Source organism: Nelumbo lutea, chromosome 6 (assembly GCF_056320005.1).
Source record: "Nelumbo lutea isolate HS-2025 chromosome 6, American lotus-T2T, whole genome shotgun sequence".
In the NCBI taxonomy this organism is placed as follows: Eukaryota; Viridiplantae; Streptophyta; class Magnoliopsida; order Proteales; family Nelumbonaceae; genus Nelumbo; species Nelumbo lutea.
In genome coordinates, this window is record NC_142689.1 from 10,414,757 (window position 1) to 10,432,576 (window position 17,820).

Consider the following 17,820-nt stretch of genomic DNA (forward strand, 5'->3'; position numbering starts at 1 on the left):
ATACCCTATTCTTTGTGAGATGGGAGCCTTTTATAATCACCCTGTACACTTACTTCCATGCCTCTGCCAGTTCGAGCATCATTACCTTTGTCAGATCGGGTCACTTCCTCTACCAGGTCGGGTGTCATTTCTTCTGTCAATTGCCAGTTCGGGTGTCATAACATCCACTGTCAGTTGCCAGGATTGCCTTTGTCCGTCTGAGATGGCAGTGGCAGGTGGCCGTTGAATGGCGGTTGTCATGTGTCAGCCCCCTAATCAGTCAGGTGCGCTGCCTCCGTGTACGATCTCCCGGGCGTCAGGTACGGTTGTTTAGTCAGGCGACTTGGAGGCGAAGTGGTGTGCGATGTGAAATTTTGAGTTCGGATAGAAGTATGACTTGAATTGCCCATGGGTGGGCAATTCGGGTTTTTTGCCTTTTGTGCTCCTTGTAAGGCTTAGGACCTCAATGAGAGAGCTCGGGTTCCTCTTTGAGGAGCTCGGGACTCTTTAGCTCGGAGCTCGGGTTGTAGGTTCCTCCTTTTGAGGGAGCTCGGGACTCTTTAGCTCAGAGCTCGGGTTGTGGGCCTACTGTTGTACCGAGCTGACGCTTCTACCAGATCACTCTCGGTTAGTTCCATGATGGTCAAGGGGTCGGGCTCCCTCCATCACTTTTACTCTCAGAAAACGTCATACTTAACAACAATCGTATTGGGAAAAAATATCCCATCGATACTCTTAAACCACATGGTACATGAATAGATTGGAATGTTATGAATGAATAATGCATGAATAAAATAACTAATACCCTAATAATGCTAATATTAGCTGGACCATATCCTTTGCAAATCTAAAGATTCTCGTAGTTGGTGGATGGTTGTATTGCGTCATCTATCTATTTGACATAAATAGGGTGGGTTGCGGAGGAATTTTCTCAGGTTGAACCATATAGGAGCCGTTGTTAATATATAATCCACTTGTGCTACAAATTGAGATAAAACCGTAAAATCATGGCCATTGTTGTATCAACCATGGTGCCATCTTGAATTAGATGAAGCAGCATCAAGGTAGCGCCACAACAATGTCATCATTCACAGTTGGTTTAAAACAATGTGGTAGCCCCACGAATGACAACTTAGATATTCCTAAGCCTATGTAGAGTGTAAAACTTTGCATTTTATATTATTATATATATTTGTATTTATATTCCTTTCAAATACATGGAGTGCAAATAAAAAAAACAAAATTTCGTTTAATTTTGTCATAGGTTTTACTTTATTTTACTTCATGTTTTAATTCACTGCATTTGTACTGCAATCAAACAAAATAAATTAGAATTTGAAAAAAAAAGGGTTAGAATTTACACTCAAATCATTTGCATTGTCATATTTTGCACTTGGTGCAAATTTATTTGTATTGCAATCAAATAAAATCTAACATTCTGGAGATGGGATCTGCTCCTCACAAATGGGCGCCTCACGTGCGTTAATTAGTACTGAAGATGTTCCCAATGCACGGTAAGATGTGCATGTGAGGCGCCTTGTGTGAGGAGTCCAGTCTCGCTAAAATGGCAAAACCTTGGACTGGGAACCTGGGCCAAGGAAAAGGGCCTGGGCCCTTGCCCGACGCCTTATTATTATTTTCAGATGGCGGGAAAATGGGTTTCTTGCCAGTTAAGCGTCATACGCGCCTTTTTTCTCTTTTTTTCTTGTGAGGAAGATTTGGTGCCATTTGCGGTCACAGACACTTCTCTCGACTTCGACCAGCAGACGTCGTCACTGAAGAGAGAATCTCATTTACCTTAAACTCTCCACTCTATAAGCCCTTATCGGTCTTGTTTCTTGTCTCTCCCATATATATTCAGGTTCAGACTTCAGAGGCTTAGTCACTATTCCGTCCCCGCTTCGAACCAGTGCTAACACGTACCAACTATGCGCTTTACTGCGTAAGAGCTCATTCTCCTGCACCTTACCCTCAGATCCGGGTCTCGGTGTGTTCAAGCTATTAATTGGATTCGCCGTTTCGGGATGCTGGACCCTTATCATCACTGCATTTCTTTCTTCCAACGCTCAGATTCATTGAACGTTATAAATTAGGGTTAGGATTTTATTGGTTATTGGTTTAGATGGGGAATAAGGTCACAGACGAACTGGTATCGACCGTGCGATCGGTTATAGGCAAAGAATTTTCGGACATGGATATAATTCGTGCCCTTCACATGGGTAACAGCGACGTCACTGCCGCCATTAACATCATCTTTGACACGCCTAGTTTTGGCACCAGAGACAGATCAGATGCTCGGAGAAGTCCTGAAGTTTCTCGCCAGAATTCAAATCCAGAAAGTAGAATAGTCTCAGCGAGCCCCGAGAAAAGTGGTTCTGAGAATCAGGCTTGTTCAATGGGTTCTGTTGTAAGCAAGACCCCTGATTCTGTCCTTCGCGCCAATGGTGCGCTCGAATCTGCGGAACCTGTGAGACAATCTTCCGGCTCGGCCAATAATGACTGGTGGTTCGTTGGGAGCTGCGAACTAGCTGGGCTTTCGACATGTAAAGGAAGGAAGATAAAGTCTGGTGATGAAGTCACATTTTCGTTCCCGTCAAAGAATTCCAGTTCCCCTTCAACAACCAAGTTTCCCGGCAGAGGACGAGCAGCAGCGGCTTGTTCGGAAATAGTCAGGTTCTCTACAAAAGATTCTGGAGAGGTCTGTGGAAGTTTATTTACTAAATTTTAAACAGTGAGCCTACTGCTCCATTTTCTTTAAACATCACTTGTGTATCATGTTGTAGATTGGTCGCATTTCAAATGATTGGGCTCGTTGTCTAATTCCACTTGTGAAGGAGAAAAAAATTCAGATTGAGGGGCATTGTAAATCTGCTCCAGATGTGATTGGGATTATGGACACCATTATATTGTCAATCAGGTATGCTTAAAACGGAACCTGCAAATTGATTGTAAGTGGAAGGCAGTCTGTTACTGCGTTTTGTTAATTTGGTCATTTTCCTAAACGAGGATCGTCCATGGTTTGATCGTTCTACACCTGTACCATTCAGCGTGTATATAAATAGTTCCATGTTTCGAAAGCGCCACCAGACTTCACTCAAGGTTGCCCGCAATCTCAGTGAGGAATCAATTGTTCATCCTCTCCCTACTCTGTTCAGGTTGCTTGGATTGACCCCATTTAAGAAGGTGAGGTGTTAACATTTTGGGTTACGAAGGTCCCCTTCCTTTTTTTTTGGTCTTGTTTTTGACAGTTGAATGATATTTTGTTTCTAAGTCTTGTCATTTTATGTTCATGATTAGGCAGAATTCACTCCTGAAGATCTTTACATGAGGAAACGACCTTCGGATTTGAAGGTAGATTGAAATAAGTTTCTTTGTTCATCCATTGATCATTGTGTTGCACAGTGTACTGTGGCCAGTAATTGATTGTATATGAACAGGACAGTTCTGGAGTCCATGCTTCATCCCTTAATGTTGATAGATCTAAGAACCTGCCTCTTCAAGGAAGCTCAGCTGAAAATAATCAGAAGTGCATTTCAGATTCTGATTTGGATAATATCATCAGTGGTGGAGACAGCTCTGAACTAGAGGTATTCTAGTTTCCAGGTTCCCTCAGTATGACCCACAGATTGTTGAGACTATGAATGCCATCTCCAATTTGTGTTGCAGGAAAGAGAACCCCCTCCTACCTTGCAGTGTGAATTACGACCTTACCAAAAACAGGCTCTTCATTGGATGATTCAGCTGGAGAAGGGAGGATGTTTGGAGGAGGCGGCAACAACCCTCCACCCGTGTTGGGATGCATATCGCCTCACAGACAGGTATCATGGAATAACTAGAGTATTGGATATTTCAAGCACTCAGTGGCTGAAGTTTGATTAGGGTGTTCGTGTTTCCAGGCGGGAGTTCGTTGTCTATCTGAATGCATTTTCAGGTGATGCTACAACTGAATTTCCTAGCACCCTCCATATGGCAAGAGGAGGAGTATGTATCAGGCTTTGCATTCTCCAATTAGTGTTTTGAATTGCCATCTGTTTTTAGCAATAACTTTGCAGCATCCTGACTTCTGCATGCATTTGAAGATCCTGGCAGATGCAATGGGGCTTGGGAAAACCATTATGACAATAGCTCTTCTGCTTGCTGATTTGGATAGGCGTGGTTCATTGTCTAGTCGGTTAACGAGTCATGCTTCTGATGGAAATCCTGAAATTCATGGCATCTTGGATGAATCTCCAGATCCTCCAAGGAAGATAACCAAACTTTCTGGTTTTGATAAGCTGATGAGAAATAGGACCTCACTTATTGGTGGTGGCAATCTTATTGTTTGCCCCATGACTCTGCTAGGCCAGTGGAAGGTGAATTTGTGATTTTATTTTATTTGTATCAGATGTTTTATCTTTCCCACACACATAGTACTGGTTACTATGAAGGTTTGACCATTCATCTTTCCTAAAGGGCTGGCAAAGATTGAAATTCTTAAGCAACCTGGACCATTGTCTTTTTTTTTTTTCCGCTTTTGTTTTAGATGTTCATGTATTTTATTTACATCAGATGTTTTCTCTTTCCTAAGTCTGTAGTACTAAGGGTCTGAGCATTTAAGTTTCCTCTATGACAGGCAGAGATTGAAACTCATGCACAACCTGGATTATTGGCACTTTATGTTCATTATGGGCAAAGTAGACCAAAAGATGCAAAACTTCTAGCTGAGAATGATGTTGTCCTCACTACATATGGTGTGCTAGCATCGGAATTCTCAAGTGAGGTACCTCAAGATGCTTAATCCTTTTCTTATATTAATGGTGAATGCTCTAGGTCATTGTGAGTGGTAAGAAATGATTTAAGAACTTACAACTTAACAGAAAAAATGACTTGATAGAGCATAATGGCAGGATGTGAATTGTGTAACTGACTCCAAATAATTGAGATTAAGGCTGAGTTAAGATTATAGATCATTGTGAAGCTTTTTCTTACCAAGGTTATGGATCTTGCTTTCCATTCATAGGTTGTTTTTTTCCCGTTTTTTACTGCAGAATGCAAAAAGCAATGACGGGCTTTTTTCGGTCCGGTGGTTCAGAGTTATTCTTGATGAAGCACATACCATTAAATCTTCGAGAAGCCAAATATCCATGGCTGCAGCTGCACTAACTGCCGATCGTCGGTGGTGTCTTACCGGTACACCTATTCAGGTGAACTTTTATTTGGAAATATTATGCTGCACAATGTGATGGTTTTGCCTTTCTTAAATTACACATACTGTGAATGGTTTCCTTTTTAGTTCGAGTTTGTCACAGTTTTTTTCTGCTCTGTTGACCAAATAGCGGAATACAGAAAACAAGTTGTCACTTCACAGCATGCTATTTGCTTCTTTGTGCTGTATCTTTGAAAAAAATTGACCAATCATGAAGGAGAAGTCCAAACAAATTCAAGATGCTTGTGTGCACATATTTTTACTTGGTATTGGGAAAATATATATTGTCTGTATGATTTGATAGGGAGAATCTTTTAATTTGAACTTGTTTCTTCATAATTGCTATTTAAAGTATGCTCAATTCAACCCTGATCAACCAAGTATAAAAAGTTCATCTCAACCTGATGGTATTCTCATGTATCTTTAATTTTGATGAAATACCAACATTCATATTTTATCTTTTATTTTGTTTTTATTCCTATAACTGTGGCTGTTTTTCAATCTAATAATCAAAATTTTATTGATAATTGAGTTAAAGAATAATTTGCCAAATATGTTCCAAGCACCATTATGTTTGGCCTGACCCCTGCTAGCCTCCCTTTTGATTTTAGCTTTTCTGCTTACGTACTGCATATTCCCACCTTCCCCCATGATGGTGTGCGATTTGGTGCTCCCTGTTGGAGAGCAGCTTGGATGACGAGCTGACTAGGTCGCTCGGTCGAACCGCAGGAAAAGGATGAGAGATCAGAGTGCCTTGACTACCTTACCTGGTGTGGGCACTTTGATGCTTAAGTCAGCGAAGAGTGTTTTTGAGAAGTGAAAGTGAGAGAGCTAGAAAATTGTGAGAGCTAAATCGTATGCACCTTCTGTGACAGAGGTGATGCCTTTATATAGGCATAAGAAGTCGAGAGCATAGTTTTCAAGGCACCAAGGCGAGGCTAGGCGACAGGGGGCGCCTTGTCGTGAAGGAGGTCGCCTGTCACATCATGCAGGTCGCCAATTGGGCTGTCACATCATGTAGGTCGCCTCTTATGCCGACCTGACACTTTCCGGGGGGTTCGCAGGTTGGCCTGCCGAGGTGAGGTCGAGATGGGTGCGATGTGCTTGAAGTTTTCCCGAAGTCGATGCTTACTTGGTGCTGAGGTGTCATCTGACGGTTCTGTGGTGCCACGTGTCGTGATGTCACTAGAGGACCAAATCACCCCTCATCACCCCCACCAATTTTTGGCTATTCCTTGTCTTGCCAAAGCATTAGCTCTACTACTTTCTTTTTCGATGTCTTGGTAAAGTCCTTCAATAAAAATTGAAATTCTTTCCTTTTATGTATGTACCTAGACAAATATGTAATTTTGACAGTGGAAAGTTGTGTGTGACTCACAATGACTTGTCTAAAACTTAATTGTGTTGTCTTTTCATCCAAGCACATATTCATGTGTTTTTTGATGAACGCCTGAAATTTATTAATTGTGGAAAAAAAGAATAATTGTAATTACACATTGCCTGAAATTTATTTAGGTAAGCTACTTGTTCTCTCTTTTATCATTTCGTTTTACATTTTAAAACACCCCCAAAATGTTTCTTCCCTATGTACCCTGTTCTTAGCTAAAACAGCTGCTAGGCTATGGGCTGTCCTTGGCAATCAACTCTTTCTAATGACCATTCCCTTGCTAGACTTCTTAACTCCCTTATTATCTATGTTGCCATGGAGTTCACTACTTCCATTTAGCCAGCCCATTACTATTTTGGGGTTACCCCCCCATAACCATAGAACTCTTGGGCTTCTGTCTCTAAAGAGTTTTCCAATCAATCTGTGGTTCATCTTTTCTCTCCCTATCTCTCTCGTCAATTTGTAGAGCTTGTGATTGGATGTTAATCTAGGTGCCACTTGGTTGTGGGGTGGGCCTAATCCTGTTGCACTATGTTCCTGTTTACCATTTCATAAATTACCTTATCTTTTTCTCTTTTTCAAAAAAGGTAAAAAGGATGCTTTCCCAACTTTGAGTCCATATAATACAACATGTAATTATGTTCTTATGGCATTCCTCTGGCCTATTGGTCATGAGGATATGGCCATAATGGCCCCAGGCTGCACCATCAAAGTTCAACTTGACATGGCTGTTGGTGGTTGCCATTGGATTGAGATGCCTCTATGTGTTGTGGAGGAGGTGGCTATCTATTGCAACCTCTAATAATATCATCCATAGCGAAATGCTTGTGGGGGCCGGCTTTCATTGGTAATTTATAATATTTCTTGTAACTTCTTTGATTCATAGTTCTACTTAGCTCCATGTGGTTTTCCATCTACTTTAGTGTTTTTATTCTATGATGTTTACTTTTATGGCAGAACAACTTGGAGGACATTTATAGTCTTCTTCGATTTTTGAAGGTGGAACCTTGGGGCAACTGGGCCTGGTAAATCTTGTGACCGTTGGTCTAATAATCTTTGTTTTCTTATGCTGTTAAGTTCTCTATGCAAAGATGCTTGATATGTCATACTGCCTCTGGCTTTAGGATACAACCTCCTTTCTGTGAGAATTAAGGGTACGACCTTGCTGCTATTTAAATCTGGCCAAGTTGCATATAGTCGTTTCACCAAATTCCATTATTATAGTATGGCTTGTATTTAGACCTTTCTCATGTATTTGATAAAGTCATGTTTAAAACTCTTTGATGGCCTTCAATGCCTTGGGGATTGGGAGTGGCAGTTGATTTGATTAGAGCTTGATTCAATTGTAAGTTTGCAACCCTAATGGTGGATGGTAGTGGTTTTTGCTTTGGTTGTTTGGGTTTGTGGTGTTTCTCTTTTTCTTGGTTTGAAAGAAGTTTTGTTTTAAGGGGAGGTTGGGCTTGATTAGGATGTTTTTTTTTGTCTCTTTCTTGTTTAAGAGTTTTTCATGTATTTAGGGTTTTTATTTGATTGGTGTCTTGGGTGTTGATGGTAGGGTTTGAGTTTTAGTAGCTGGTGATTTGTTTTGTTGGGTGTAGGGTTTCTTATTCTCTTGGGTGATTCTTGTCACCTTCCTTTTACTCTTCTTTTTATTTAAATAATTTTTTTTTATTTTACTACAAACAAATAAAATGGGATGGTTTTGGGTCTATCATATATTCATATGGAATTGATTAGTAATATGTTCGGGCCTTGTATTAGCTTGTCTTGGATTGGATCTATCCATTGACAACTCTAATATAATCAAAGTAAGATGATCATGCTATAAAGATAGGCAAGAGACTAAAAATTTAGAAAACTTAGAAAAATATAAAACCATAAGAAAGGAAGTTAAAAAGAAAGTGAGTGAAGTTAAATTTAAGGCATACGATGAAATATATCATAAATTAGGCACTAAAGGGGGAGAGTATGGAATTTGTAAACTAGCAAAAGGAGGGAAAGAAAAGGTAGAGATTTAAATAGAGTTAGATGCATTAAATAGGAAGATCAAAGAGTTGATAAAAGATCACGAAATTAAGGAAAAATGAAAAAACTATTTTGAAAGATTATTAATTAAGGAGCATGTTGAGGGTCTAGTGGAGGGATTATTAACTTTAATAGAGATAAAAGGTGCATATACCTTCACAAAATTAGAACTACTAAAGTGAAGGGTTAGGAGATGCTAAACAAGATGAAGAAGGGAAAGGCATTAGGACTTGACGATATCCCAATAGAAGTATGGAAAGGTATGGGAGAGGTAGATCTATTATGTCTAAATAAACTATCTAACAAGATAATGAAAACAAAGAAAATGTCAGATGAATGGAGAAAGAGCATTATGTGCCTGTATTAAACAAGGGCTATATTTGTGATAATTATTGTGGAATTAAATTCATGAGCCACATTATGAAACTTGGGGGGAGAATAATTAAGCGGAAGTTATGACATGAAACAAATATTTCAGAAAACTAATTTGGGTTTATGCCAAGAAGATCAAACATGGAAGCCGTCTTTCTATTAGGATGATTCATATGGCTTTCGTTGAACTAGAGAAAGCATATGATTAAGTCCCTAGAGATGTAATATAGTGGATTTTGGAAAAGAAAAGAGTTTCAAATATGTATGAATCTAATTAAGGATATGTATGAGGAGGTCCCATTGTGCTTGGTCCATATTTATTACAGTTGCAATGGGTCTTCGCCAAGGTTCAGCACTTGGTCCTTATTTATTGAGTATTGACTAAAATATTCAAGTGGAGGTCCCATTGTGCTTGATGTTTGCTGATGATATAGTATTATTTGATGAAACTACCAAAGGATTAAATGTAAAATTAGGTTTATGGACAACTCTATTAGAAACAAGAGGCTTTAAATTAAGTAGTACTAAAACAGAATATATGCAACACAAATTTAATTATAAAAGGAGTGCAAATCAGGGTACACTTAGGACATGAGATGAAGAGACAACTCAATGTGACCTCTTTTGATACCTTGGTTCAGTGATTCATAACAAAGAAGAATTTGAGGGGGATGTTGCTCAAAAGGGAGGGTTACATCTGGAGTCTTATTTGATAGCTGAATACCGTTTTGGCTAAAAGGTCAAATCAATTGTAAGGCTAGCTATGTTGTGTGGAGCAGAGTGTTGGACAGTTAAGAAATAGCATGCGTGAAGAAATGAGCACGACAGAAATGCGAATGCTTAGATGGATGATTGGTAAAACTAGAAAGGGCAGGGTTAGAAATAAAGTGATGCAAAGGAACCTAGGAGTAGCTCCAATAGGTGATAAAATGAGAGAAAGTAAATTGAGACAATTTTCACGTGCATAGAAGACCATTTACAGCACCTGTTCGAAAAAGTGATATGTTACAAGTTGAAGGGGATAGAAGAGCTAGCCAACCAAAAAGGACCTGGGTGGAAGTAATAAGAAATGATTTAAGCCCTCATAATTAAACGATGGATATGGCACTGAACAAAATGGAGTGGAAAAACAAGATTTATGTAGCTGGCCTCATGTAATTGGGACAAATCTTAGATGATGATGATTTTACTATAGATACTAATCATGGGAATTATTATAAATAAGTCTAAAAGTTGCCATGAATAATAATTCTGTGGTAGTAAATTTCTAGAAAACTTAAAAACCTTATTCTTAAGATGCAAGCAACTAGAAAATAAATTAAAAAGCTCAAATAATACCAATGTCCTATCACCCAAAAATTCTGAAAATTGGTGGATTTGGAAAGCTGATGTTTTTTCCCCATGAATTCTTTTACTATAGAAAGAACAAGTAAGTTTGTGCTTAAGTAAGCTAATGGCTATTTAAACTTGACATGCAAAAGAAGTTTAATTGTCTTCTTTTAAGTTTTTCATTATGGAAGCTTGTCACCAACATATGGTGAACAAGGTTATTTAACAGCAGAATATTTCTAAAATGTTGGAAACTTGTGTGAAAGGTTGTAGTTGTTGAGTACCCGAAGGTTGCCAATGACTCGAAAATATTTGATGCTATATTTGGAAATAAGAAAGGAAAAACAGACACCTCCAGATTATTTTGTCATTATAAACTTTCATATAAAGAAAGTAATTGAAAGCAGAGACAGTTTTAGATCAAAGTACACTTACATGCTACCTATGGAAATGAAAATATTTAGTAGTGTTGATATTGAAAATGATAGTTTGATTGATGTTTTAACTGAGTTGGTGATTTGATAATTTTCTTAACAATGCTAGGTGGAATAAACTTGTCCAAAAGCCTTTTGAAGAAGGTGATGAGCGGGGTTTGAAGTTGGTTCAGTCTATCTTAAGATCGATGATGTTGAGAAGAACAAAGTTTAGCACAGACAGAGAGGGCAGGTTTGTGAACTAGCTGTGATGCATGAGTTGGGGATGCATTTGTTTCCAGCATCTTGTCAACATGTTGGATGGATACCGATGTTTTTCTCTTTAGCTTCTCTAAAATGTGTATAAAGGTGTCTTGTATGTATATGGTTGGATGCATGAATATGAGTAGTATATATATGGCTGTGCCCACATTTCTAGATCTTGTGGGTTGCCTTGTGATACCCTTCACCCAATGTTGAGGTATGACATATGTTAGTATCATTGCAAACTATTGAGAATCTCATTTTTATTTTTCTTATTTTTTTTTGCTCGGTATAGGCCAATTTTAGTTCTCCCTCCAGCCGATATTCAGGTGATTTATTGTGAACTCACAGAAGCTGAGAAGGATTTCTATGAGGCCCTCTTTAAAAGATCCAAGGTACTTCTTGTCTTATGATCTTTGCATTTCTCTTGATGTTGAATATTTTCCTTAGCTGTGCAACATGTTACTGTGCTTTCTATCAGGTCAAGTTTGACCAATTTGTTGAGCAAGGAAGGGTTCTTCATAATTATGCTTCCATTTTGGAGTTGCTTTTACGTCTTCGCCAATGTTGTGACCATCCCTTTCTTGTGATGAGGTTTGTTTCAGAGTGCAGTATAGTTTCTGGTTCTGCTATCTTTTTTATTTTATTTTATTTTATTTTATTTGAAACTAGTGTATCTGTAGTAGGTGTAAATCGAATAGAGGGTGGGCTGGTGAAACCAGCCTTGAAGAGGAAGTACATGTTTATAAATCATTGTAAATACTACACTTCTCTTCATTAATAAAGTGATTGTTATCAATCAAATATCCATCAGCCATTTACACCAAAGCACTGCACATAGATCCATACACCTTATAGTTAGTATGACATAATCATATGAACGAAATATCCTTTTACAAAACCATTAAAAGGATTGTTCTTTGAAATCTTTATGAGCAGCTAGCCATGAACACAACTTGCCTTTGGTTCTCCCTACCACCACCATTGCTAGTGTGCTAAATAAACTTATTTTCAAGCTCATGTGCATTTATTTCAGATCTCTCTCTTTCTCTCTCTCTCTCTCTCTCACACACACACACACCCACCCCTCAGAATATGACCACAGGCATCAGACCTTATACAAGATTTCCTCTCTTGCTTAGACCTCCAAGATGCTGTCCTTGAAGAAATGTTCAATAGACTGGAAAGAAACCACTCTGCCAAAAGTATCCAGGGCTATAGGTTTGCACCAAAAGGACAATGCAGAAATAGATGATTTGCCATCTCCACACCAGTCAAGAGAGGCCACAGAGATAGATGATCTGCCATATTGATTTATTGTGAACTAGTACTGCATTTCTGCTTACAAGCTTTATTTGCTGATTTTTCTGGTGTCTTGAAGGGGCCAGGGGATGTGCCACTTAGGTCCTTACCATTTCTTTTTCTTTTGACAAATTTTCTGTGAATTCTTAATTGGCAGTCTTTTTTGTAAATTCTTAATTTAACTGTTGGATAGGAGAAATTCATATTGTGAAATCCCTATTCGATTCTAGGTTAAAGTAGAGAAGAAGAAGAAGAGAAGAAGGGTTCGGCCAGATTAGGAAAAATCAGTCCACCTCTAGCCGATCCACTTGTATTTATCTCCTATAACATAGTTACAAGAAAAGACCATATTGTCCCTCATAAGTGATGGGACACATAACTTAAACTTAAATAAAATAGACCTTTCACTTTCAAATAGATAAACCCAAATGACCAAAAGACCCCTGGTTTGTGTATTCTAACACTTCCCCTCAAGCTGGAGAGTATATGCCATATAGTCCCAGCTTGTCCCAAATATAATCTACTCTGCCTCCAGACAATCCCTTTGTAAAGAGATCTGCCCACTGATTTCTTGAGCTCACATGAGATGTGGTTATCACTCCACTTTTCACTTTCTCTCTCACAAAGTGACAATCGACCTCAATATGGTTGGTTCTCTCATGGAAGACTGGGTTGGAAGAGATGTGAATAACAGCTTGGTTATCACAGTATAGTCTCATGTGTTTGTCAACCGAGAACCCCATCTCTTGTAGCAAGTTCTTCAACCATACTAGTTCACATGTGGTATGAGCCATAGCCCTGCACTCGGCTTCTGCATTACTCATTGCCACCACTGTTTGTTTCTTGCTCTTCCAAGTTACAAGATTGCCACCAAGGAATGTACAATACCCTGTGGTTGATCTCCTGTCTGATATATAACCAACCCAATCAGTATCTGTATACCCTACTATTTCAAGAGTCTCTCCACTTTGGTATAGCAAACCACGACCTGGAGCACCCTTCAGGTACCTAACAATCCTTAGAACTGCTTCCCAACGAGGAATCCGAGGATGTTGCATAAACTGACTCACCATACTCACAACTAATGATATATCTGGTCGGGTAATAGTCAGATAATTCAACTTTCCCACCAACCTCCTGTATCATCCAGGATAAACTTTTCACCTGCATCAACACTCAACTTGACATTAAGTTCCATAGGAGTCTCTGCTGGTTTAGCACCTAAAAGTCCTGTTTCTTCAAGTAGGTCAATAACGTATTTTCTTTGACATAAGTTAATTCCATGCATTGACCTTGCAACTTCTATTCCCAGGAAGTATTTCAGCTTACCCAAATCTTTCATATTGAAGTGGTCTTGTAGGAATTTCTTCAGCTTGTCAATCCCGTGACTGTCACTCCCAGTTATGACAATATCATCCACATACACCACTAGCAAGATTTTCCCATCTTTTAGATGTGAATCAGTCCTCTAATATCAAGAGTAAACTTAGGGATTAGCAGAAGAAAATAGGTCTGAATAGCTGTACAAAAGAAGATGGCGAAAAGAAGAGGTAAGAGAAGGAGTCTAATATTCTCCATTCTACTCTAACCCTATTTTATTAAGATCTAAAAATTTGATGATGACAAGAATGCCCTTAAGTGGGCGGCCAACTTGGCAGTTACATAAAGAAAATAAAACAAAAAAATAAATAACAGGCCCATTAAGAATAAAATAAAAGATATTACAAGAGAGGATGTTAGGGCCCATTCGGCCTAGTCTCTTTACACTCCCCCTCAAGCTGAGCATAGATGTCAATCATGCCCAACTTGCTTATATAATGTGTCAATTTCCCTCTTGGAACTCCCTTGGTCAAGATATCGGCCAATTGCTCTTCTGATGTGATGAATGGCAAATGAACTTCTCCTGAAGAGACTCTTTCCCTTTTGAAATGCCTATCAACCTCAATGTGCTTAGTTCTGTCATGTTGAACAAGATTATGTGCAATGTTGATAACAGCTTGGTTGTCACAATAGAGCATCATTGGTTTCTTATAGTCCACCCCCAATTCCTTAGAAGAGATCGTAGCCATAGTAATTCTGACACACCATGAGCCATTGCCTTGTATTCTGCTTCAGCTGAGGATCTAGCAACTACTGATTTTTTCTTACTCCAAGACACAAAATTCCCAACAACCAGAGCACAATAACCAGAGGTGGATATTCTTTTATCAATACATCTTGCCCAATCTGCATCAGTAAAGGCTTCCAGCTTCATGTGATCATGCTTAGCAAATAGAATACCTTTCCCTGGAGTACCTTTCAAGTAGTATAAAACCTTTTCTGCAACAACTAGATGAATATCTTTGGGAGAATGCATAAATTGACTAATGACACTTACTGCGTAGGAAATATCTGGCTGAGTCATGCAAAGGTATAACAACTTTCCAAGCAGTCTATGAAACACTCCCTTATTAGACAAATGTTTACCATTTGTAGCAGAAAGTTTATGATTAGGATCAGTGGGAGTGGAGATGGGTTTAGCTCCAAGTTTACCAGTTTCAGCAAGAAGATCAAGGACACATTTGCGGCTGAGATATGAAGATACCATCCTTAGATCGAGCAACTTCAATGCCCAAGAAATACCGAAGATCTCCCAAATCTTTGATTTCAAATTCAGAGTTGAGAAATTCTTTTTGTTTGCTGGCTTCTTCAATGTCATTACCCGTGACCACAATATCACCAACATAAACAATCAAGAAGGTCACCAGAGAGTCATTTCTCTTCAACAACAATGTATGATCAGATTGTGTTGGAATGTAGCCAAAGGAGACAAGAGCAGCCCGAAATCTCTCAAACCAAGCCCGAGGAGATTGTTTGAGATCATAAATAGATTTGTGTAGTTTACACACCTTGCCTTACATTTCTTTCCTAGACACTTCTGGAGGTAGAGACATATAGACCTCTTCATGCAAGTCTCAAATCAAGAAGGCATTTTTAACATCAAACTGGTGTAGGGGCCAGTCAAAAGTAGCTGCTAGAGAAAGTAAAACCTTGACTGAGGTCATCTTAGCTACAAGAGCAAATGTCTCAAGATAGTTAATGCCATACATTTTTTTTTTTGATGAATAATAGAAGTTTATTGATTCAGAAGCAAATTAGAGTGAGTTCATACATCATCCCAGTGAGAGGCGCGAGCTGCAGCCCCTCCTTGAAACATATAAGTAAACTAGGAAAGAAAAACAAGAATCACAACTGAGCCCAAAATAATTCTTCCCTATTTACCCCTTGCTTAGCTAACACATTTGACAAGGTATTTGCTGATCTCCCCACCCATTGTACAGTGACCAACATATTCTTTGTCAACTAAATTTCTTAATTTCATTCTTGTATTGCCACATAGCCTCTTCAGAATTTTTCAACCAACCCACCACCACTTTGGAATCCCTCTCGATTATTAGTTGTTGTACCCCCATCTGGTTTGCAAATTGGACCCCTTGTACAGCAACTAAAAGTTTTGCCCTGATGGAATTCCCAATTCCAAAAGGACCTGAGTAGAGCAACAAAATCTCTCCCTTCTCATTTCTCAAAGCACCCCCCATTCCGGATAATCCTGGATTACCCATGCTGCTTCCATCAAAGTTCAACTTAATTGAGCCTTCGGGTGGAGGAGACCAGCTTGTAATTGATTTGGCCTTTAAAGATGAGCACCTTGCTATTGCTAACCAATTTCTCCAAATGTCATTAGAGGAGAATTGACGAAAGATTTCCAAGGTCTTCAGCATATGTATTGCCCTGCTTAACACACAGTCTTTCAAATCTTGGCTGTTCCTTTCTTTATCTTGAAAAATTCTGAGATTCCTTTCTTCCCAAAGAGTCCAAGTCAAGGCAGCACGAGCACATCTCCACATAATTCTCCCTATTTTTGTAGGCCAATAAAAGGTAGAATGGTTGAAGAGCATGTGAACTTCTGTTGGTAGACTCCAACTACCCCAAACAACGAAAGTAGCCAAGCCCAAAGGTTTGTAGAAAAGGGACAAGATACTAATAGATGGTAACAATCCTCACTGTGAGCTCTACAGAGGATACACCAATTAGGAGAAATACAGAAAAAATGTATTCTCTTTTGTAGGTTGTCTAAAGTGTTTACTTTCCCATGGAAAACTTCCCAACAAAAAGCCATAATTTTTTGGGGGACTGGCCTACACCAAATTTTTTTGACGGAAAGGGTTGGTGAGTAGAAAGTTGAGAAATGGACTTGAAAAAAGAAGCACAAGTGAAGGTTCTATTGGGTCTAGGAGTCCAAACCCTCTTATCTGGCTTGGAGGGATCCAAACAAACCTGATTAAGACACTCAAGCAAAAAAGAAAGAGACTCAATTTCAGCATCCCTAAGTCCTCTACGAAAACCAAAATCCCAAGTAGGATCTAAGGGTGTTCCCAAGGGTGAGACAAATTTTGAGACCACCTCTTTTTTGTACAAAGAAATAGAAAAAAGCGAGGGGAACAAATCTTTTAACGATGAGTCTCCTACCCAAATATCCTCCCAAAAAAGGATAGAGTTGCCAGAACAAACTTCATACCTAATAAAATTGAGGAATTGAGGAAGGGTGTTGTGAATAGCCTTCCAAGATGCTGCTAGGTTAGCTTGCCTCGATACACCAGCATCCCATCCATTCTCTGACCTCCCATGAATGCTTCCCACCACCTCATGCCACAATCTCTCTCTTTCCAAAGGCCATCTCCACAACCATTTCCCTAACAGAGCTTGATTCTTTCTAATTGCCCTCCCAATTCCCAAACCCCCCTCTTCTTTACTTCTGCACACAATTTCCCAATTAACCAAGTGATCCTTTTTCTCTTGTCCCGGCTCCTATAAGAAGTCTCTCATCAACTTCTCCAGCTTCCTAGCTTCCCTAACTGGTATCCTAAAGACAGACAAATAATAGGCAGGTAAGTTAGCCAAGGTAGCTCTTATTAGAGTAATTCTTCCTCCTAAAGAGATATAGTTCCTCTTCCAAGAGACTAATCTCTTCTCAAATTTTTCTAACACTGGGGTCCAAAATCTACTCTCCCTAGGATTTGCCTCCAAATTTATACATGCTACGCAACTCTTTTTCATATTTATTCTCAAATTAGAGACACTTTCAAATCCTTTTATTAGCTCCTTTAGGTTTGTTACCTTTTCACTAAGACCTCCTTCGCAAAAAATCATTAGGTCGTCTGCAAACTGAAGGTGGGTGACGGGGACTTAGTGTCTCCCTATTCTCCAACCCCTGATGGCATCTTCGCTGTCAGCCTTAGTAATGATCCTACTAATCACATCAGCTACTAAGGTAATAAGGAATGGTGAGAGTGGATTCCCTTGCCTGACACCCCTGCAAGCTGGAAAAAAATCCTTCACTGTACCATTACCAGAATAGAGTAGTGACAAGTACTAATACACCCAAAGATCCAACTACACCACTTGTCCCCAAAACCACCATTCCGCATAACCTCTAATAGAAACTCCTAGTCCCCCAAATCATAGGCCTTTTCATGATCCAATTTACAAATGAATCCTTTCCTACTAGACCTTTTCATTTCTTC

The 17,820-nt window shown here is 39.2% G+C and overlaps 1 protein-coding gene across 2 annotated transcripts in view; it reads left to right on the plus strand.

Annotated features, from left to right (window-relative positions):
* The first annotated feature begins 1,635 nt into the window (after nt 1-1,635).
* The window catches only part of RAD5 (DNA/RNA helicase protein), a 29,126-nt gene continuing 12,941 nt past the window's right edge, over nt 1,636-17,820 (plus strand). Inside the window, exons 1-14 of one of the 2 annotated variants that reach the window (XM_088952647.1) lie at nt 1,636-2,677; nt 2,763-2,896; nt 3,027-3,162; nt 3,277-3,330; nt 3,417-3,566; nt 3,646-3,797; nt 3,876-3,960; nt 4,059-4,331; nt 4,592-4,738; nt 5,007-5,162; nt 7,509-7,576; nt 10,821-10,943; nt 11,250-11,349; nt 11,436-11,548. In XM_088952647.1, the coding sequence (XP_088808773.1) occupies nt 2,102-2,677; nt 2,763-2,896; nt 3,027-3,162; nt 3,277-3,330; nt 3,417-3,566; nt 3,646-3,797; nt 3,876-3,960; nt 4,059-4,331; nt 4,592-4,738; nt 5,007-5,162; nt 7,509-7,576; nt 10,821-10,943; nt 11,250-11,349; nt 11,436-11,548 (2,267 nt within the window). In that variant the 5' untranslated portion in view covers nt 1,636-2,101. The remainder of the gene's footprint in view (nt 2,678-2,762; nt 2,897-3,026; nt 3,163-3,276; nt 3,331-3,416; nt 3,567-3,645; nt 3,798-3,875; nt 3,961-4,058; nt 4,332-4,591; nt 4,739-5,006; nt 5,163-7,508; nt 7,577-10,820; nt 10,944-11,249; nt 11,350-11,435; nt 11,549-17,820) is intronic. The other variant, XM_088952648.1, reaches the window with a different exon arrangement.